The following is a 23,011-nucleotide window of genomic DNA, read 5'->3' on the forward strand; positions in this document are numbered from 1 at the left end:
CGTGGATGGAACTGGAGAGTGTGATGCTAAGTGAAATAAGCCATACAGAGATAGACAGATACCATATGTTTTCACTCTTATGTGGATCCTGAGAAACTTAACAGAAACCCATGGGGGAGGGGAAGAAAAAAAAAAAGAGGTTAGAGTGGGAGAGAGCCAAAGCATAAGAGACTCTTAAAAACTGAGAACAAACTGATGGTTGATGGGGGGTGGGAGGGAGGGGAGGGTGGGTGATGGGTATTGAGGAGGGCACCTTTTGGGAAGAGCACTGGGTGTTGTATGGAAACCAATTTGACAATAAATTTTATATATTGAAAAAAAAATACATCTCTCTCTTTGTGTGTGTGTGTGTGTGCATGTGAGTGTGTTTCACACACTTTGTGAGATTGAAGGGCTGAAATTTTAGGACAACATTAGCAAAATAACCATACATACTACTGAAGACAACAAAGTTTGCTTTAACCAGGGACTTTATAAATGAAACACCTAATTCCACCTTCTTACCTCAGCACTCAGTGGGACATGCGGGCATCCTCCCCAGTTGAGGTCAACTTGCACTGGGACAGATTTCAGTAGAACTGGGAGACATTTGAGGAATGGTTGCTGGATGTCTCTCCCACAGGAAGCCTTCAAGAATCAGTCTCTCAGGGGGCGCCTGGGTGGCTCAGTCGGTTAAGCATCTGACTTCAGCTCAGGTCATGATCTCACAGTTTGTGAGTTTGAGCCCTGAATCGGGGCTCCGTGCTGACAGCTTAGAGCCTGGAGCCTGCTTCAAATTCTATGTCTCCCTCTCACTCTGCTCCTCCCCCTCTCATGGTCTGTCCCTCCCTCCTTCAAAAATAAAAATAAAAACATTAAAAAAAAAAAAAGAATCAGTCTCTCAGTTATGTGATACTCATTCTTTCACCAAAGAGACAAGTGCCTGCCCCTGCTTCCTGCCACCCCCAACCCAATCACACTGAGCATGCTCCCTGAACAGCCAGAAGGGGCACCACTGTGGGATCTGCCATAGCAACGGCTGAATAACTGGAGAGATGTACCAGTAGGCAGCCCACTGCTGAGGCCAACACACCTGGACCGTGAGACTCCTGGTTAGCACAACCCTATGCATCTTCCAGACTCACACACGTTTCCAACTTTGGGTGACATAAGTGATGTGATCACCTTGTAGGAGGATTTCTGCCTTATCTCAGGGTTAGAAGAAACAGGACAGCTCCCCTTCCCCATCATCTCAGTATTGTCTTCTGTTCATTCACATTCGTTTTCCTTTTTTTTTTTTTAAGGTTTTATTTTTAAGTAATCTCTACATCCAACAAGGAACTTGAACTTACAACCCCGAGATCAAGAGTCTCATGCTCTACTGACTGGGCCAGGCAGATGCTCCCATCCTTTTTCCTTTCTCTCTCTCATAGAGAAAGGGGGAAAGAGAATCAAATAATAGAAGAGGGGAGAAAGTAAGTTGTCATACTGGGGTTGGGGACCATACTTGATCTTAGCCAAAAGGCCGAGAAGCGATGGGTGGGGGGCGGGGTGGGGTGGGGTTGGGGACCAAAGGAAAGAAACATGATGCTAATTCAAGCTAACACAAAATGTCCCACAGTACCACTTCAGGTTGTCCTTGCTGTCCTGGCCACCACCTTCAAGACTGTACTAGTCGGCTTGGACTGCCATCACAAAGTACCACACACTGGGTAGCTTAAACAATAGAAATTTATTTTCTCACAGTTCTCAAGGCTAGAAGTCCAAGGTCAACGTGCTGGCAGGGTTGGCTTCTTCTGAGGCCTCTCTCCTTCCACCTGGCCATCTTCATGTTCATATGTTCTGTGCCTTTCTGTGTCCTACTCTCCTCTTCTTACAAAGACACCAGTCACATTGGATTAGGGCCCAAACAAAGGACCTCATTTTACCTTACTTACCTCTTTAAAGCCTCTATCTTTGGAAATAGTCACATTCTGACATATGAAATAGGGAGACACAAATCAGCCCATGACAAAGAATAAATCCACAAGCCTCATCAGATATTTCCTGTGCACAGAGTTTTTAGGAGTGATTTCATTATCTCAGAACAGGACATGAAAGTTGTCTTTCCTGTGGCTTCCTAATAGTCTGGCATGTCAATGTGGAGGACTTCATGACGGGAAAACCTCAGAAGATTCTTCCCTTTATGAGACTAGAACTGAGAGATATAACTAGTAACCACCAACCAGGCAATGTATGTCATACCCAACTTTTACGGTCAAAGCTATGTTTGGGAAGGACAAGATACAACCTGCAGTTAGGAATCTATGTAGGAATGGGTCATTATATGTATCAGTTAAGGTAATGTTGGATACTGTAACAGATAAACCCTTAAATCTCAGGTGCTCACATATAAAGACTTTCCTCTTAGGTAAAGTCTGATGGGCAGCAAGGAGGTGGGAGCGGGGATGGCTGTGTTCCACAGTCATTTAGGCACCCAGGGTGGCAGAGATCTGCTACCTTCAATAAAGACCCCCACTGTGGACTCAATTTAAAAGCAACACACTGCATTTTGTAAGATCTGCCTTGCAGGAAGGATGGAGGAAAGTGCTCACCAACTAAGGATTGGGAAGTACCACATTCCAGGGCCCTCACACTTCAAGACTACAGGTTTTCTTTTTCTAACTATACACCTAAGACCCCCTCTAAGACTGTCTTGTACACAGCAGGGGAAGGAGGGGTTTTGTGACACCCTGTAGGGAAGACAAAACTGTGGGACACTTAACAGGGAAGGAGAGAGTTGACCCTGTGCTCATAAGTTAGCAAACTTGAAAAAGGCTATTTGAAAGGAGTAGTGAGAATACACATTTGAGGGCGCCGGGGTGGCTCAGTCGGTTAGGTGTCTGCCTTCAGCTCAGGTCATGATCTCACAGTTTGTGGGTTCGAGCCCCGTGTCGGGCTCTGTGCCGACAGCTCAGAGCCTGGAGCCTGCTTCGGATTCTGTATCTCCCCCTCTCTGCCCCTCCCCTGCTCACGCTCTGTCTCTCTCTCTCTCTCAGAAATAAATAAACATTAAAAAAAATTTTGTTTAATATGCATTTGAAAGAGGTCACAATATTTATCCAGAAAATAACTATAAAGGGATTATGGTCATTTGTCCAGCAGAGTAAAACACCAAGGATCTCTTTGTTAAGATTTTGAACTTTGAGGACACCTGGCATGAGGCTCTTTTGAACATGGAGGGCTGCCCTGGGCACTGACATCCTGCTGGGGGAGAGGGAAAGAGAGGAAGTGGACGGTCAAGTAGGTTTTAAAGGGCTAGGCCTGGATGTGGTGGATGTCACTTTTGCCTACGTTCCACCGGTCAGAACTCACTTACAAAGCCCTGCCTAAATGCCAGGGGGACTGCTGGGCAGTCAGTGCCCAGCTGTGACTACCTGCTATGGAAGGGGAGCAGAACTCTGGTGGACAGCCAGCATTTCTGCCACACAGAAAGGTTCCTGGTGGCTCCCAACCCCAGCTGTGGATCAGCATCACGTGTGGAGCATTAAAAAATGCACGTGCCAGTGCTCCAGCCCCAGGGATTCTGACTCAGTGGGTCTGGGCTGGTGCCTGGGATAATCTGTGTTTTCAAAGGCACAGCCTGGGTTGAGAGTCACCAGTACGCTCTGGAGTGTATACCTCGCATTATCTCTCAACAGTTTTTCAAGTCAGGTCTCAGGCTTGTCATTGCGAACAGTGCTCTTTAACTGGCTTCAATTTTGTATCTGCTGGTCAAATAGTTTTTGCCATGATCAACCAGGACTAAGAGTCAATTCTTTCATACAGGTTTTCAGTAATAGAGTATAGGTAATGATGAATAATATATAATTTGATTAATTTTATATCAAACACATGACACAATAAAATAATGCAGGTATGTGTAACTGGCGATTTATTGATTTCTGAGAAGGGCAGTTGTTCCCTGTGCCATAAAATCATTGTACTCAGAAAGCTATTCTTTTATGAATGATTTGAAGCCTTTTATATTTCCTTTTGTGTGCTACAGGAAATAAGAATAAAAAATAGAATTTCACAATTTCCAAATTCTAGCATAGTCATTTAAAAATTATTATCAGAGGGGCACCTGAGTGGCTCAGTCAGTTAAGCATCCAACTCTTGATTTCCATTCAGGTCATGATCTCTCAGTTCATGAATTTCAGCCCCTCGACAGGTTCTGTGCTGACAGTGCACAGCCTGCTTGGGATTCTCTCTCTCCCTTTCTCTCTGCCCCTCCTGTGCTGGTGTGCTCTCTCCCTCTCTCTCTCAAAACAAATAAACTTAAAAAATTATTACCAGAGAATATTTATTCTACTGAAAATATTACTAAATGCAAATGTTACATATTAAAGTGCTATCCTCATTAAATAGATTAAAACTAACTACTCCTGGGGTGCCTGGCTGACTCAGAAGAGCATGTGACTTTTGATTTTGGGGTCATGAGTTTGAGCCCCACATTAGGGGTAGAGATTATAAATGAATGAACTTTAAAAAAACTTTAAAATTAACTGCTCCTTTCCTATTCTCCCAGTGTAGCTTGTATATATACTGTCTTATTTTGTTTATAGATTTAAATGTTTTATATTTGCTTAAATATATTTATTTATCTTATATTTATACAGTATCTATTTTTATTAGCTAGTGAGCTCCTGAAAGATAAGGCTAGTATTATGTTCACTGTTATTATCTTCTATAGTATGTTACAGAAATGAATATTCAACTGTTTATTATAATGACTGGAAATCACTCAAATCATTTAACTTACTCAATGCCTGTTATGTGCCAGAGAATAAGCACTGAACAATACAAAAATCTCTGCCTTGAGAGCTTTTATTCTAGTAAATAAAATAAATGCATTAAACATAAGGTCTGTCAGCTGGTGATAAAGTGCTATGGAGAAAAATAAAGACAGTATTAGTGCAGGATGATGGCATTTCAATTTATATGTGGAGGTCAGGAAAGGCCTGAAGTTAAAGGAATTTAAGTGAAGAATTTGAGTGAAGACTATAAGATGTGGGCAGACAAGCCTCGTCCATACCTGGGGGCAGAGCATTGCAGAGAGGGAATAGCGAGCATAAGCGCTCTGAGGCTGGCATGTGCCTGGAGTGTACAAAGAAAGGAAGGCGGCCCCTGCAGGGGGACAGAGTGAGCAAGTAGGAGAGTACAAGGAGAAAAGGCCAGCTCATTAGGGCCCTTTAGGCCATGGTTAAGGACCTTGATGTTGACTCTGAGTGAGATGAGAAGAAAGCTTTGAGCAAAAGGGTAACTTTGCTTATATTGAAAAGGTTTAGTCTGGCTTTTGAGTTTGTACTCGGCTGCATGGGGGGCAAGAGCACAAACAAGGAAAATGAGGAGTTAAGAGATGAGTGTAAGAATCCATGTAACAGTAACCTGGTTTGGACCGGGACACTAGCAATGGAATCGGTAAGCAGTGGTCAGATTCTGGATATATCGTCAACAGGATTTATGGGGAGTGAGAGAAAGAGAGGCATCAAGAATGGACTCCAAGCGGAAGCATGAAGTTAGCATAACTGAGATGGGGAAGACTGAGTGCGTAGGTTTGGAAGGGAAGGTCAGAAGGCTCTGTTGCGGACATACTATTTGAGATGCTTGTTAGCTATGTAAGTGAAAATGAAAACAGGATATTAGATATGAACTCAGACTTCAGGAGAGAGATCCAGGCTGGAGATATAAATGAGGCAATTTTCAACCCAATGGTGGTATTTAAAACATTGAGACTAATCGAGTTCACAGGAGATGAGTGTAGACAGAGCCCTGGGGTGCTCCAAAGTTAAGGTGTCAGGAAGATGAAGCAGTAGCAAAGGCTAGTGCTAGACATTACAGAAAAGAAAATATTTCGGTGAGAAGGGAATGTTAATAACAAATATTGCTAGGAAGTCAAGCAGGAAGACAGATAAGGACTGAGAACTGGCCCTTGGATTTAACAACATGGAGTTTAACTGGGACTTGACAAGAGTTGCTGGGGAAGTCCTATGGGAATGGGTTCAAGAGGTACTTGGAGAAGAGGAATTAGAGACATTGGTAGGGAGGAAATGAGTAATAGGAAGGTAGCTGAAGGAGGGTGGAAGCAAAAGGGTTAAAAATATCTCCCCCTACTTCCCCCAAAATGGAGAAGTAGCCTGTTTGAGGGTGATGGACATAATCAAGTACAGGGATATGATGTTTTAAGAGAGGCAAGGGAGAACTGCTGGAGTGACATCCTGGGCGGGCATTCTCACCCCTGTAGGGCATGAGGGGCGGGGCTGCACATGAGGAGAGGTGGGGGGGCTGGCCCTATGTAGGAAAGAGCTGGGCAGTCATTCTGTCCAGGGAAACAGGAGGACCAGGGAGGACAGAATAAGAGGTCACAAATGCTGGTAGAGGAGGAAATGTGGAGAGGAAATTGAATAATCTAGCAGGATAATGGATCAGTTATTTCCATATTCTAATCTTTCCAAGATGTGTATGATCACATACTTTCACAAGATATTATATTAAAAGAAACAATTCATGCCGACATACGGGGTTCTGTGACTAATGCAGTGAGAGCAGTTTTGAAGCCTACTGGAGAAGCTTCCTCTAGGGTCAGGAGCGACCTCTAGTGGTTCATTTAGGTCATTATTTTTTTTCTTGTTTTCTTGCTCTTGAAAGTACAAAACAGTACTATCAACATTTTATATTATTTTTAAAGAAACAACTATAATTCACAGCTTAATTTAGAAAGAGATCAGGCATTTGAGTAAAATAAACACAAACCATCTGTATTCCAAGCTGGAGTTGCTATTAATTATCATTATTTTCTCCTCTAAGTACATCATCCTTTGCCATACTGCCAGTATTTATGTTCATTCTGCTTCTTGAATCAGTGGTTTTATCAAACCTAGAGGAAGAATAACTGGTGGGCCACTGCTGATCCAAGGCTGAAGAGTCCTCTCAGGGCTATGTAGAGTACAAAGTCCTCATATTTTTCATTCTATGTTTCACTTGATTTTTTTGGTTGTCACTGAATTTTCTCTGCCTGGGATGTCCCCTTACCCTGCCTTCATTAATTCAGTTCCTCATGTGAGTCTTTCCTGATCTTCCAGGCTACTGTAGTAAGTTTCCCCTGTTACACAATCTCACAATGGCCTATGCTTCTTTTCCCCCTCATGCCATTTCCCCCAACTGTAATGAAATGGTCAATTTTGTAACAATTGTTTAATGTCTGTTTCTTCTGGTAAATCATGAGCCCTGTAAGGGTTGAGACTGTGTCTGGCTTTTTCACCACTGTCTCCTCAGCACTTAACTCAGTGCCCAGCACATAATGGGTACTCAATAAATACCTATTGAATGAATAGACAGCATCCTGCAGGAGACTCTTGCCATGTCCCTTTCGGATCCTATTGTAGAGGAGACTGCATTTCAGAAACGGATTTCTATTCTCAAATACAATTTGCAATTGCTTTAGGTGCACCTGTAACAGGTAAAACAATTTGTTACAAAACAATTCCAGCGACTCTTTCAGTAGCTCAATTTAAATTTCTAGCCTGCAAAGCAACTCTTTACAAAGGCTGAATCCTTAGATGTGACTCAGACCTTATCAGACCTTTTTTTTTTTTTCCAAAACAGAACTAAGGGAAAGACAATAAGATACCAATAGAGAGGGAAGTATAGTGCAGCCACATCCTTGACCCTAACCCACAGAGCCTCTTATTCTCAGATTTAGAAACATCCTGCCACCAACAGGATTTAACTCAGCAACACTACCACTGAAATGGGCATGGTGATAGTTTACCTGCCTGAGGCCTTTAGGCCATCCCAGCCTCAGCTTTAGAATCTTTCTGAGCACATCTATTTAACACCAGAGACAGATAAGAGGGGAATATTTGGTTGTGAAATACCACACTGCAGCTCCTTGGGTCCAAGACATGGGACTTGGAAATGAGTGGGAACAGAGTAAAGTACTCTGGGCAGGAGGTTGTCTGAGTCTATCTGGAAAGTCTGTTAATATAGCACCTCTGCCCTGCTGCAACTCTTGGTATTATAATTTTGATGTAGTCCTTTTGATGTGGGCCCTTAAAGAGATTCTCTTCTACTCCTTGTCCAAAATAGGATTTTCCTAAAATCACAACTTTAAACATTTTTATGGAGGTGTATATGATGATTAATCCCACTCAGTAAGAATTTTATTCTGAACACCTTCAGATTAAATTATCAGAATTAATAAACATACATATGTATATTCGTGGCAATGTTCTCTCAAACTTGTTCCTTCCTCTAGTGGAGCTCATACGGTTCATGTGGATGGCTCCTTGTCATCTTTTGGGTCTCAGACAGACGTCAAAGAGGCTGGGCCTGACCACTCACTCTAATTAGTCCCCTCCTCCTTTCCTCTCTTTTGTAGACCCTGTGATTTTCTTTCATACCATTTATCACAAGTCTTCATATATTGTGTTCATTCATTAATTCTGTCTATTCCACTAGACTGTAAGGTTCCCAAGGGCAGGAGCCTTGTTTGTTTTGTTCACTTTTGTATTCCTGGGGCCTAGCGCAGTGTTTGACATAGAGTAGGTGCTCCCCAAAAAACTACTGAATATTTCCTTTGTCGTTTCACTTATACTTGTTCCTGCTACTGCACTTTACTTCCTACTACTGCATCGTAACTCCCTGGGAGATAGGAAACAACTACAACGCCCCTTCCCTCCATCATCGCGCCAGTAACGAGAAAGCAATTCCCTTGTTGAGAAGCCACCGGCTTCTCCCCGGGCGGCTGTCATGCACCCAAAGGTGTCCAGAATGCTGTTAGTGATAGAGTGTCTGAGTCAGGAGAGCTGTCAAATGTTTTTACGGTTACACTCACAGTTCTTGGGCACTCGAAACTGCGAACTACTGTCATTACAATTAAGTGGCAATTAGCACAATATTGAAGTGTGCCTGCGTGCGTGTGTTACTTTGCGTAACGAATCGAGGCGTCCTACACCATCTCTCTGAAATGAAATCCAGATGGACAGACACGTCCTCCCTTACTTGCGCGCCAAGAAGCTGAGTCTCCTGCAGCAGCAACTCTGCCCAATGGGGGGCGGAAGCATCCCAATAACTCTCTCCTTTAAGATGTGTAGGTGGGTGGAGAGAAATTCGCGTTCAAAGACTTTTTGACTCTATTCGCTCTCCGTAGCGCCTTAGCCCGTTTGAGTTTCAATGCGCGTTGTTGTTTGACGAAGGGAGTACTATACACCGCCCGCTGCTCTCCTGATCATGGCTTCTCCGAGTTCCTTCACCTACTATTGCCCTCCATCTTCCTCACCTGTGTGGTCAGAGCCGCTGTACAGTCTGAGGCCGGAGCACGCGCGGGAGCGGTTGCAGGACGACTCGGTGGAAACAGTCACGTCCATAGAACAGGTGAGGCGGCCGGGTTGAGCGAGGCGCCCGCGCGGGGGCTTCTGGGAGCGAGAGTCCGGTCCGCAGGGCCGTCGGGGTGCGAAACTCACCGGGGAACTACTACTCCCACAGTGCACCGCGGCGCCTCCCCTCTGGGAAGCTCTGGGCAGTTCTGGGCGCCCAGGCTTCGGCTTGGGGATGGAGCATTTGTGCGGCCGGGTTGGGGAGGGGTCGTTCTCAGGGCTGGGTTTGGAGGAGAGGACAGTACCTGGGTCCTCTCTGCTTAAGGAAGCGGAGAGAATAGTGTTCTGTGCCTTGGAGGACTGAAGCACCCCGGGCGGGTCAGGCAGCTTGTTTCATTCCGCCGGGACATTGGGAGGTTCTCGGATGGATAGTGCACTTTCCTCACCTTGCTCGTAGTTTGGGGACATAGAGGGGAAGAGGAGCGGCCAGACTGCCGTTCCATGATCATGCCATTCCATGATCTGTTTAATTACTGACCCACGGGGCCAGATCCTGTAGGGCCTACCTCGTGGGTGGGCATGTTATTTGAGCATCAGCAAAGTATTGGACTCACGATGTTCAACGCTGGAAGTACAAAGAAATAAAACCTTTCCTGACCATGGGCATGGCACAGCTTGGTTGAGGAAAACAGACAGGAAAACAGCACTATTTGAAAAGCGCTAATTAAAATGAAATTTTAGACGACTTATCCTTCATTCATTGAGGCCTCAAACCTATCACTTTGAAAAGCGCTTGAGGAACGAGTAGTGAACTCTAGTTTTGTTTTCCTTTTCTTTCTGCAATTGGAATTGTTCCCAAGTTCTTGTGGAAATGTTTGCCTGTCCTTAGAAGTGGTTGAGATGGTTCTTTTTAGCACTAACAAATAAGCATCAGGCTGCTTTCTAAATAAGATCTCCTATTAAGATCAGTCTCCAGGCTTAACCTTGGAGGGACCTGCTTTGACTTTCATACCTGAGTTTGGAATCCTGTATTTAGGCAAAATTCATAGTGATAGTTATCATATTGTATATTTATGACTATAAATATAATTATAAATTAAAAACAAAAAAAAAAACAAGGACTTGAATAGACAATTATACACATGGTAGCAGAAAGAATATTGTAACTGGAATTGATGCTACATAGGTTTTAGGATTGAAAGGAAACCCTTACCTTTTGAATCTAGCCCCCCAGCTTAGCCCACCAGTGTGTCTTTCTACAGAAACCTTTTGTAAAGATTGCAAAGAAATCTTCCACCAATGAAACCTACAGGATCTTTGCAGTGTTCCTAAGTAACAGACTGTAGAGTTTATTCAGGTCAAGCTTGTTCCTTGGTATGTGATGTAACACTATTAAGTTACTTTTTATGTAGTTAACTGAACTGACTCAGCACTTAAGAATATGGATAGAATACTAGCGGAGAAAAGGGAATCAGAAGTTGGTCTGTTCATTTAGAGACCAGAACAGACTTCCATGTTTAAGGGGCAAGCCAAAAACAGGAACATTAACAGGAGTTTCACTGATCTGCTCTCTTTTTCCTGTACTACTTTTTTTTTTTTTTTTCCCAGTGAAGTGCCCCTGCTTAGTTCCTGCCAAGAAACACTAGCACTTATATTTTAAATGTCTAGGCATAATAAGTGATGCAAAAATGGATGCAGCAAGGGGTGCCTGGGCGGCTCAGTCGGTTGAGGATCTGACTTCAGCTCAGGTCATGATCTCACAGTTCGTGAGTTTGAGCCCCGCATCAGGCTCTGTGCTGAGAGCTCAGCGCCTGGAGGCTGCTTCGAGTTCTGTGTCCCTCTCTCTCTTTATGCTCCTCCCCCACTCACGCTCTGTATCTCTCTCTCAAAAATGAATAAACATTAAAAAAAATTTTTTTTTTTTTTTTAAATGGATGAGCAAGATTCTGGGCTGCCAAAGGGTCAGCCAAGACCTGGGCTGGGTGTGGAAGCTAGGTTTCTGATATGGAACATAGTTATAATATGGTGTCTTTCAAATCTAGGCTCTACTGTGTGTTCGATAATAGAGCATCTTATATGTCTTTTCCATGTCATTCTTCCAGCTCACATTTTAAAAGTCTGGGATAAACGGTTCCAGAGAGTAGGAAGATGATATAGTATCTCATACTAATGTTTACCTCAGTGCCAGCACTAATAATCAGTAGTATCCATTTACTGGGTCCCAGTTCTGTGCTAAATGCCCTCCATATAGATTGTATCATTCAATCCTTTTCCATTTCACAGACAAGAAAACCGAGGCTTAGAGAAGTACTAGTTTGGTAGGTGAATGATGATATATATTCATAAGAAACTTCGTCAGGAGGAGTTGTCTACAGAAGATACTACTGTTATTCTTTCGGTTCTGTCCATTTATTCATAGGGATTTACCAACAGGGTTCAATTTTGTGCCACTGCCAATAGGAACAAATGTTTGTCTCCTGATTCCTATCTGATTATCAGGAGACTTAATTATTTGTTCAACAACACTTTGATTATAGGAATTTAAACCTATAAACAATAAAGAGCCCTTAGCTATGGATTCTTCTGTACTATTCATTCACATTTTTATTTGTTCAACAACTACTTGGGTGTCTTCTATGTGCCACACACTGTTCAAGGCATTGGACATAAGGCAGTGAACAAAAGAGGCCAAGTCGGTGCCTTTATGAAACTTTGTTCTGGGCCAGGGAGGCAGTCAACAAAATGGGGGGAAATCTATCCGTCCATCCATCTATCTATCTATCTATCTATCTATCTATGTATCTATCTAATTTACTTAGAAGTGCTGTAGAGAAAAAGAAAGTAGGATAAGAGACATGGAGTATGCCAGGAAAGGGTCGGGTAGGAGAAGAGTTTTATATAAGGAGGTAAGGGAAGGCCTCTGATGATGTGCCTGCCACTTGCACTGAGACCTGAAATAAGTAAGGAAGCAAGCCGTGTGTGTCTGGGGAAAAAGCATTCTGGGCGGAGAAAGCAGTAAGTGGTAAAGGACCTGAGGCCTTCTAGTGCCCGGTGAGTGGAGAGCCACTGTGAGGAGAGAGATTAGTAAACAGGAGAATAGGAGATAAGGTCAGATCTTGTAGGGCCTTACAGACCACTGTAAGTATACTTTCGAATACCCTGATTGTGATGGGAAGCCATTTGGCTGGATAGTTTTCTCTTTACCTCCCCAGATCCACTCTACCCTTTTCCACCCTGTCTACAAATGTGCCCCAAGAGGTCACCTGCATGGACAGGTTCCCTTGGCCTTATGTCTTCTGGGTGTATTTGGCTGTGTTTGTATTGATAGGGGATGAGAGGGAGGGAGAATGAGATCAGCACATTTACTCCTTTCCTGCAGGATTGCACGGTCTGCAGGGTGTTTAGAGTGGAGGCACTCACAACTCTTATCAGACACCTTCCATAGGAGCTCCCTGGTGCCCTCTTCACTCCTTCTCTTCACACTTCCATGCCTAGCAGGGGACCGAGGAGCCCTGTGTTGCCTGCCCCAGAGTACTGCACTCTCCTATGGTTTCCCTTAGGAAAGGAGTGTTTGCCCACACCTTTGTAACTAGTTCCTTTATAAACTCTCCTCAAATCACCCACTTTGAATGTGCCTTCTATTTTCCTGCCAGGAGTCAGACTGGTCTATGATCTGAGACTTTTGACTCAATCTGACCAGTGTTTTAACAGGCCCATGTAGGTCCCTGTTGAGAGGAGATTGTGAGGAGGTGAGGACAGGTGCAGGGAAACCAGGTAGGAGGCTGTTGCAGTACTCCAGGTGATGGGTGTCAGGGCTGTGGTAGTAGAGGCAGTGAGGAGTGGTCAAGTTCTGGGTATTTTTAAAGATTTCTACTTTGACAAGCTCTTTCACTGATGGGTTGGGTGGATGGAGAACCTTTTGCAACTCTAGAAAGCAGGATGTGGTCTTCTTCCTTTTTTTGTGTTATCCGCAATCACCCCATGGCAAATGCTCTGTGACTCAGGCCATAGGTTAATACTGGCACAGTCTCAGAGGTTTGCCAAAAAGAGTTGTTTACAGAAGGCACTACTCCTGTTTTTCTTTTAATTTGTCCTTGAACAGGGACCAAAGCATCCTCCACTTGAAATGGCATGAGGTCATTAGACAACATTCAGTCAAGTAACAATCAACTGTGGAGGATATCTGGAAGGATCATTGGTCTTAGTTCCTGCTCTCACAATTATTTTCTCTTAGAAAAAAGAATATACCTGAAGCAACCACAGAATAATTTACAAGAGCACGTAAGTGCTGAGTTATGCCTGCGTTGCACAAGGGTTTGGGGAGTGGAAGCCAGGGTGTTGTGGGCTAAGGAGGTGGTCAGGACAGTTTCATGGAGAATGTTGGGTTGTAAAGGATGAAGTTGGGGGATAGCTATTCCAGTCAGAGGAGCTGTTAGGAGGGAAAACTCCACTTTACTGGGGATGGAGGGAGCAGGTTGGCTGTGGTAGGAAATTAGATCAGCTGGGTGGGTGAGGCCAATGGAATTGGGGGTGGGTGGTGGGGAGGGATGCAGAGATAGGCAGAGGAGTTGGCTTCAGGTGTTGAGCCTTGTGCCACTGCAGATCCTGATGGAGGGGACGTCAAGGGTCCAGGAATGAATCCTGGACACCTACTGTTGACTTGTTTCAAGTTATAATCTCTGAACGATTATGAAATGGGGGTGAAACAAGTCACTAAATGTGATCAAACCTATTAGTTTTTTGTGCTTCTGATAGAAGGAACCAGAGCTCTGCTTGGTTATGTGGTTAGTAGGCTAGCTGTGGTGAATCAGTTTTGCTTTATTGAAATTCAGCATGTACCATGTTGCTCAACTATAAGACAATTCCAAATATCAAACTCCTCCATTTTTCCTATTAAAAAGGACAAAAAAAAAAAAAAGGTTTGGTCCACTTGAAAATATGTGTATTTTTTTTAATGTTAATTTTTTTTTTGTTTTTTTGAGAGAGAGAGACAGAGTGCAAGTGGGTGGGGTGGGGGATGGCAGAGAAAGAGAGGGGGACACAATCTGAAGCAGGCTCCAGGCTCTGAGCTGTCAGCACAGAACCTGACATGAGGCTTGAACTCTAGAACCACAAGATCATGACCTGAGCTGAAGCTGGACACTTAACCGACTGAGCCACCCACGCGCCCTGAAAATACGTGTACTTTTAAGTATGTAGGTGAACATATCGAATGCCTACTTGCAAAATTTACATTTTAAATTTAGATACATGTACCTATTTAGAATCACATCCTTTGTAAAATCACAGTAGTTTAGAAATAGTGTTTTTCCTCTTTATTTATAAAAAATTTTTCTCCAAAATCTTCACATACGTTTTTGCCCTTAGTATTTTTATCTTGCTGGAGCCACATTTTGGATCAACCAATGTATTTTTCCAGACCACATTTTCAGGTTTTTGAGATAAATCCCTTTTGATTATGGGTAAGAATAATTTTATCCCAAGTTACAACTACCCAATTTTGTAACAGTAGAATTCTTTTACAATGTGTCCCGTAGGTGTATATCTGTGATCACTGCAACTCAGCTACTATTTACTTTTTAAAATGATCTTTAAAAGGGTTTACAGTGGGCGCTTAGTGTGAGTTCGTAGCCTCAGGAATAATTGCTAAATCTGTGCTTAATTTGTCATCTTTCCTTGGTACCATCAGCTTATTTTTGATAAGCAGCCCAAACCAGACCTTGACTGAGGTTGTTTTAGGCTGATACATCAACCCCAACTGGTATTTTGTATTTAAAATAAAGGGATTGGGAGGACTTCTTACAGGAAGAGGTACATTGTAAGGATTGCTTATAAAATGACTTCTTTTTCCTGAGGGTTTTTTTTTTTTTTTTCCGGGAAATCCTGGCCTTATATTTAATCTAATAATTCTTTCACTCACTGTATCTGCAGCATCAGCATGAGTCTCAGGCAGCAAATCTGCTTTTTGGAAGGGTCCTCCTCTGGGAGAGAGGGAGAGATGTGGAAGAAGGGGCTTGATAGTCCATGATATGAAAGTTAGTGCACCATTAGACCGGCTTTGGATGGAAGCTGTGGAAGACAAAGTACCAAATGCATTAGTTGGTTTTTACCACTTATCCATGAATGGAGAGTATTCTGTGCTTCTGACTGGCTTTTTTTCTGTCTGGCATTATTTTGGGGCTCCTAACAGTTACCAAGCCAAGTTCTTTAGGACTCAAAACATAAATATCTATTTATGGCTTCTGGGACCATAGTTCTTGGATATGAAATAAGCAGATGCACCAGAAGGTGAGCACTCAATTCTTTAGATCTTAAGGATCCCCTTCGTTTGTTTGTTTATTTATTTATTATTTTTCTTTGACTTAAGCTTTTACTTCATGTGCCCATAACAGAAAGCAACAGTACTGAGGAAATGGAATTGTGGACACCAGCAGTAACCAGAGAACTAGGGACTGGGGAAAAGGTTGAACCAGCAGACCTCAAAGAATGGGGGCTGTGGGCTGATTCCAAACAAAGGGAGACTTGCAGCTGCCACCAGTAGTTCCCCGCATGGAATCTGAAGACGGAACCAAGGGCTGGGGTTTAGAAGTTACTGCAGATTGGCTCATAGCAGGCCCTGTGCACACCGCCGGTAACGTCCAGTCTGGATTAAGCCAGCAGACTCCATTAATGGAGACTGTGGACTGGAACTAGGGAAGGGATTCTGACGTGGAATTGCGGATTGAACCAAGGGCTAAGGACTGGGGCTAGACTGACCAGTAACCCTAGACTGGGAAGCCAATCAGATGGGGAGCTCCATGGAGAGGAGCCTGCCAGTGGCCCTCAGGAATGGTGAGAAAGACCATGAACTCAAAAGGGCTTGCAGGGCACCACACCTGTGCTTCTCATTGTCTCCTCATGCCATCACAGGTTTTTCTTTGGATCCCACTTGATCTGGTAAAAACCGCAATTCAGCTGAATAAATTTGAAGATCTAATTGGCTTTATTAAACCATTCATTAATTGGGCAGCATCCATTCCAGCAGGTAGAAAGGAACTCCAAAGAGCTACAGAAAGGGAGAAGTTTTTAAAAGTAGAACAAAGAAGTCATACACAGAAAGAAAGGTTTATTTTGGGCAGTCACCCTTTCCATGGCCACGTCCATGGAGAGGCCCCATGTGACAAGTTACCTTATTGGCACTGACCAGAAAATGCTTGACTGGTTAAGATTACGTTTCTAGGGGAGGTTGAAAGTGCAGTTAGGTTAGATGATTAAGCCCCAGGTTGGCGACATGGCCTAGCATAAGTGACTTTATTTGGGCCTGTGGTTTTCTTTTTAACACAGTTGTTGATTTTTAAGATCTATTCCCCTCTTCTTGGACAACTGAGCTACTTCTAGATTTTGGATATTAGCTGCTGTCAATGCTACATCCTTGTAGAAGTCTTTTTGTGAGCATATATTTTCATTTCTCTTGAGGAGAGACCTAAAAGTGGAATTGTTGCATCATGCGGTGGGTGTATGCTGAGTTTTATAAGAAACTGCTGGCCTTTTCCAGAGTGGTTGTACATTTTATACCCTCACCCACATTGTATAATAAGAGCGCTGGTTGCTCCACAACTTGCCAACATTTGGTGTTGTTGGTTTTTTCAACTTTAGTGACTCTGCTGGTGGGTGTGGGTGGTGTTGTGTTCTTTTTGTTTGTTTGTTTTTATTTTTGTTTTTAAAAAATGTTCATTTATTTTGAGAGAGTGCTTTCGCACGTGAACGAGGGAGGGACAGACAAAGCCGGGGGGGAGGGGGAGAGAGAGAGAGAGAGAGAGAGAATCCCAACCAGGCGACAGAGCCTGATGCGGAGCTCGATCTCTCAAACTGTAAGATCATGACCTGAGCCGAAACCAGCTGAGCCATACAGGCATCCCAATAGGTAGTATTATGAGGAGAAAAATTACTTGTGACACTTGTAAAAGGAAGTCTGTATTCAAGACTTTATTACCACGGTGATGTTTGTGGTAGGGGAGAGAGATTGGGCCCAACTCTGAATACAAGGGAAAGTGGGAATTTATAGTCAGGGAGCAAGCTGGAGGGATTGGTGGATGGAAACCTACTAAGAGGACTCGTCAGGAGAAAGAAATTCTAGCTAACCCAATTTAGCAGGATTCCTCCTCAAGGCAGGCCAGGGTAAGCAGACATCACTGGGGGACAGTGGAGGATGAGGAACCCAGTCAGATACTGAGGATGACCAGATAATAAGGATCGGGGATTCATAAGAGATGAATCACCGGGTTCTACTCCTTAAGTCAAGACTACACTCTATGTCTTGGCAATCAAAAAGAATGAAATCTTGCCATTTGCAGCTACGTGGTTGGAACTGGAGGGTATTATGCTAAGTGAACTTAGAGAAAGACAAATATCATATGACTTCACTCATATGAGGACTTTAAGAGACAAAACAGATGAACATAACGGAAGGGAAACAAAAATAATATAAAAACAGGGAGGGGGACAAAACAGAAGAGACTCGTAAATATGGAGAACAAACTGAGGGTTGCTGGAGGGGTTGTGGGAGGGGGTATGGGCTAAATGGGTAAGGAGCATTAAGGAATCTACTGACATCATTGCTTTACTATATACTAACTAATTTGGATGTAAATTATAAAAAATAAATAAATTATTAGATAAAAAAAAGACTACACTGTGTGTTAACTTCAGAATTAAAAAAAAAAAAAGGATGGGGGATGCTGGCTAAACCAATTTGTAGGATTCTTGCTAAAATGGGGTGAGGCAAAGATGGCCACAGAAGTACAAAAGTCAAGGCCAGGTTAGGATATGGATGCATTGTATATGTGTCTGCAAATGTATTTATCTTTTCAAAAATCTTTCTTATGCTTGGATAAAGTAGTCATGGTGAAATTTGGGTATTAAGTGTTTTGTTTTGTTTTGATCCTTAATCACGTCATCCAACATTTTATTATAAAAAATATTAAGTATACAGAACAGTTGATAGCATCTGTTTACCCTCTACCTAATTTCTGTCATATAGATGATTAAAGGATTTATTTTATTTTATTTTATTTTATTTTATTTTATTTTATTTTATTTTAAGTTATTTATTTATTTTTGAGAGAGAACAAGCAGGGGAGGGGCAGAGAGAGAGAAAGAGAGAGAGAATCCCAAGCAAGCTCCACACTGTCAGTGCAGAGCCCAACACAGGGCTGGATCTGAGCCAAAATCAAGAGTCAGACACTCAACCAACTGAGCCACCCAGGCACCCCCTCCTCAAGATTCTGTCTTTGTGTGTGTGTGTATGTGTGTGTGTGATTTGAATTAGTCAAAGTTATTTTTTTTTTCCAGGCTATTTAAAAATTTTGAAGAGCTAATCCCTTAAAACTAAATCTTCTGGTGACTAATCCTGGTGACGTTTCTTGTAACGTTTCATATAGCAATGTTTCTGAAACAGATCAGATGCTTTACGCCGTCATCCTCCTCCCAAAAGAGTCATATCACTTTCATTAACATGGTCATGAACTGTGTGCCCTGTGCCCAAGGGAGATGAACCTATGGGCCCTTTGCTATTTATGCAAAAGAAAATTATCTGTTGTTATGTGGCTGTTAATCAGCCTTTGTATTGTCCCCGTTGGTAACTGCCTTGCCTTTTGGGGTTCTCATGCTGAAAGGAGAGATTGACTAGAATAGAATAGTCTGTTCCTTTGGGGTAGAAAGGAAGTGTGGAAATCCAAGATAAAGTGAGAGTTCAGGGAAAGTGGGCACGCTTCAGCATCCCTATGCAGTATTGAAGCTGATTTTTTTTTTTTTTAATTCTGATTTGAGAACTATATATTCAGAGTTTTCATGACTGAGGTAACTTTGGTTTGTTTTTTTTTTAATAGTTAATGTCATTTTTCCTGTATTTAAAGTGAGGATTTTGATAAAATTTTTAAAAGGAACTTGGTTATAGATCTTGCCTGTATATATTAAACTGTTGTTAGGACTGCTTCCCTTAATTCTATCCCAAAGGCTAAATTTCTAAATCTCCTAATGTGTTGGAGGTCCCCAAGACTACCCCTAGTTGATTCACTACAGGGATTCAGAGAATTCAGTATATAGGTTGTACTCGTGGTTATGATTTATTACAGCAAAAGCCTACAAAGCGAAATCAGCAAGTGAAAGGCTCACAGGGTGAAGTCTGGAGGAAACCAGACACAAGCTTCCAAGAGTCCTCTGCCAGTGGAGTCACACAGGACGTGCTTCATTTCTCGGGCATCAAATTGTAACAACACATGCAAAGTGCTGTCTACCAGAGAAGCTTGTTAGATACTTGGGGCTCATGGTTTTTAGTGGGGGTTCGTCACATACATACCTTCTGCTCAGCACGTCTCCACATTCCAGACTCCCAGAAAGAAAGTAGCTGTTGAGCATAAACAAGATTGTGTATGCAGTTTCAGGACAGTGAGCCACTCATCAGTTCTGGGAATGGTGGGGAGTGTCTCCAAATTCAGGTTTCCAGACAGCATCCAAGGGTCAACCTTTCAAGCTGGACTTTCTAAGGATAGCAGCCTCAGGCCTGCTATGGTAATGCCTTTGTATACAAATAGCTTATCTGCTTTCCTTCTGCTACACAAATCAGAGCAAAGAATGCTTACGTCTTCTCGGTAACAAATTTACTCAGATTTTATATAACACTTGGCAGGCTATGTGGGGAGAAGGGAAGGCAAAAAAGGATGTTGCATGTTGTGGAGATTACTTTGATTTTTCTCTACACCAGATGAGTTCTTTATTAAGCAGGCTCCACGCCCAGCATGGAGCTGATGCGGGTCTTGATCCCATAATCGTGATATCATGACCTAAGCCGAAATCAAGAGTCGGATGGATGCACGACCGACTGAGCCACCCAGGCGCCCCCTCAGATGAGTTCTTTTTAATTTCTATATTAATCCATTACTGTTTGTCAAAACATTTGCAGGCTAATTGCTAAGCATTATTTTTAAAGTTGTACTCTAGGGGTGCCTGGGTGGCTCAGTTGGCTAAGTGTCCGACTTCAGCTCAGGTCATGATCTCGCGGTTCGTGGGTTTGAGCCCTGCATTGGGCTCTGTGCTGACAGCTCACAGCCTGGAGCCTGCTTCAGATTCCGTGTCTCCCTCTCTCTCTGCCCTTCCCCTGCTTGTGCTGTCTCTCTCTGTCTCTGAAAAATAAATAAACGTTAAAGTTGTACTCTAGAAACCATACTGTGAGCTCTAGCGATCCTTTTCTAAGATATACCAGTTCCTAAAGACAACACATAGACTGGGAGTAAATTTTTGTAAATCATGTGTTTGATAAGGGATTGTGTTTAGAATATATAAGGAATTATTACAGCTCAGTAATAAAAGGACAACAATAATAAAAAAAAAAGAATGAAGTATCTGAATAGACATTTCTCTAAAGAAGATATACAAATGGCCAATAAGCCCCTAAAAAGATAGTCAACATCATTAGCCATCAGAGAATTGCAATCAATGAAACATTGCGTCACAGCCACTAGGATGGGTATAACCAAACCCACAGAGAATAACATGTGTTGGGGGGGCGCCTGGGTGGCTCAGTCGGTTAAGCGGCCGACTTTGGCTCAGGTCATGATCTCGCGGTCCGTGAGTTTGAGCCCCGCGTCGGGCTCTGTGCTGACAGCTCAGAGCCTGGAGCCTGTTTCAGATTCTGTGTCTCCCTCTCTCTGACCCTCCCCCGTTCATGTTCTGTCTCTCTCTGGCTCAAAAATAAATAAACGTTAAAAAAAAAAAAAAAGAATAACATGTGTTGGTAAGGGTGTGAAGAAAGTAGAACACTCATACATTGCCTGTGGAAATGTAAAATGGTATTCCTGCTTTGGAAAACAGTCTAGGGGCACCTTGGTGGCTCAGTCGGTTAAGCATCCAACTCTTGGGCTCAGGTCATGATCTCACAGTTTGGTTCAAGCTCCTCATCAGGCTCTGCGCTGACAAGTGAGAAGCCTGCTTGGGATTCTCTCTCCCTCTCTCTGCCCCTCCCCTCTGGCACTCTCTCTCTCTCTCTCTCTCTCTCAAAATAAATAAATAAACTTTAAAAAAACAGACAGCCTAACAGTTCCTCAAAGAGTTAAACCTAGAGTTACCATATGATCCAGTCATTCCATGCCTTAGGTCTCTGCCTGTATCTAAGTAGAAATGAAAACATATGTCCATCCAAAAACCCGTATAAGAATGTTCATAGTGACTTTATTTGTAATAGTCCCAAAGTGGGAACACAACTCAAATGCCCATCAACTGATGAATGATAAACTAAATGTGATATATCCATAAAATGGAATTTTACTTGGCAATAAAAAGAAGTGAAGTAATGGTCCATGCCACAACATGGATGAAGCTTGGAAACATGCTAAGTGAAAGAAGACAGTCACAAAGGACTGTATATCATGTGATTACATTTATATGAAATATCCAGAATAGACAAATCCATAAAGATAGAAAGTAGATGGGTGGTTGACAGGGGCTGGGGAGGGTGGAGGGTTGGGGGTGACTGTTGATGGGTGCAGCATTTCTTTCTTGGGTAGTGAAAATGTTCTAGAATTGATTGTGGTGATGGATGCACAACTCTGTGAGTGGACCAAAAGCCATTGAATCATGCACTTTAAGTAGATGAATCAAATGATGTGTGAATTATATCTCAATGAAGCCATTAGAAAAATATGCCAGTTCTTGGGTGCTGGGTGGCTTAGTCGGTTAAGCATCTGCCTTTGGCTCAGGTCACGATCTCACAGTTTGTGGGTTTGAGCCCTGCGTTGGGCTCTGTGCAGACAGCTCAGAGCCTGGATCCTGCTTCAGATTCTGTGTCTCCCTCTCTCTGCCTCTCCCCCACTCACACTCTGTGTCTTTCTCTCAAAAAAAAAAAATAAACATTAAAACAAATTTTTTTTCAAAAAGAAAAATATGCCAGTTTTTTTTAAGATTTTTTTTTTTTTTTTTTTTTTAGCATTTATTCATTTTTGAAAGGCAGAGAGACAGAGCATGAATGGGGCAGGGGCAGAAAGAGAGGGAGACACAGAATCTGAAGAAGGCTCCAGGCTCCAAGCTGTCAGCACAGAGCCCAATGTGGGACTCGAACTCACAGACTGTGAGATCATGATCTGAGCTGAAGTTGGCCATTTAACCGACTGAGCCACCCAGGCGCCCCAAAAAATATGCCATTTCTTTTTTTTTTTTTAACGTTTATTTATTTTTGAGACAGAGAGAGACGGATCATGAATGGGGGAGGGTCAGAGAGAGTGGGAGACACAGAAACTAAAACAGGCTCCAGGTTCTGAGCTGTCAGCACAGAGCCCAACGCGGGGCTCGAACTCATGGACCGCGAGATCATGACCTGAGCTGAAGTCGGACGCTAAACTGACTGAGCCACCCAGGCACCCCAAAAATATGCCATTTCTTAAGAGAAGATAAAGGGAATTGTTATTTGTCCATTTTTATGAACAGCTGACCTATAACACTCAGGTATTTATTAGAATTCATAACTTAGATTTTCAGGCATGAGTTCGTTACTAACTGCATTGGAATATCACTTGTTCATTCTGCAGAAGAGTGATTAGGAAATCCGAAGAGAAATGACACTGTGTTGGGAATATTTTAAGCACTTTCTGCTTTATGTCTGTCAGGTGTTCAAGTTTAGCGATAAACCTCCATTTTCCTCATCTAGTACTTGGCTGCTGTGTTGT

At 42.9% G+C, this 23,011-nt stretch overlaps 1 protein-coding gene and 1 long non-coding RNA gene across 2 annotated transcripts in view; one reads left to right on the top strand and one right to left on the bottom strand.

The window, feature by feature from the left end:
* Nucleotides 1–452: 452 nt before the first annotated feature.
* LOC128773020 (uncharacterized) lies at nt 453–7,643 on the bottom strand. Its single transcript, XR_008417227.1, has 2 exons — nt 7,320–7,643; nt 453–831 (listed from the first exon to the last, which is right to left on the bottom strand). It is a non-coding gene; the product is annotated as an uncharacterized LOC128773020 (long non-coding RNA).
* Nucleotides 7,644–9,126: 1,483 nt separating this feature from the next.
* FNTB (farnesyltransferase, CAAX box, beta) overlaps nt 9,127–23,011 on the top strand; it is a 66,750-nt gene continuing 52,865 nt past the window's right edge. The window contains exon 1 of the mRNA XM_019451547.2: nt 9,127–9,375. Coding sequence (XP_019307092.1) covers nt 9,232–9,375 — 144 coding nt within the window. The 5' untranslated portion in view covers nt 9,127–9,231. The remainder of the gene's footprint in view (nt 9,376–23,011) is intronic.

This window comes from Panthera pardus, unplaced genomic scaffold (assembly GCF_024362965.1).
Source record: "Panthera pardus isolate Hobbes unplaced genomic scaffold, ASM2436296v1 HiC_scaffold_24, whole genome shotgun sequence".
NCBI classification, from domain to species: Eukaryota; Metazoa; Chordata; class Mammalia; order Carnivora; family Felidae; genus Panthera; species Panthera pardus.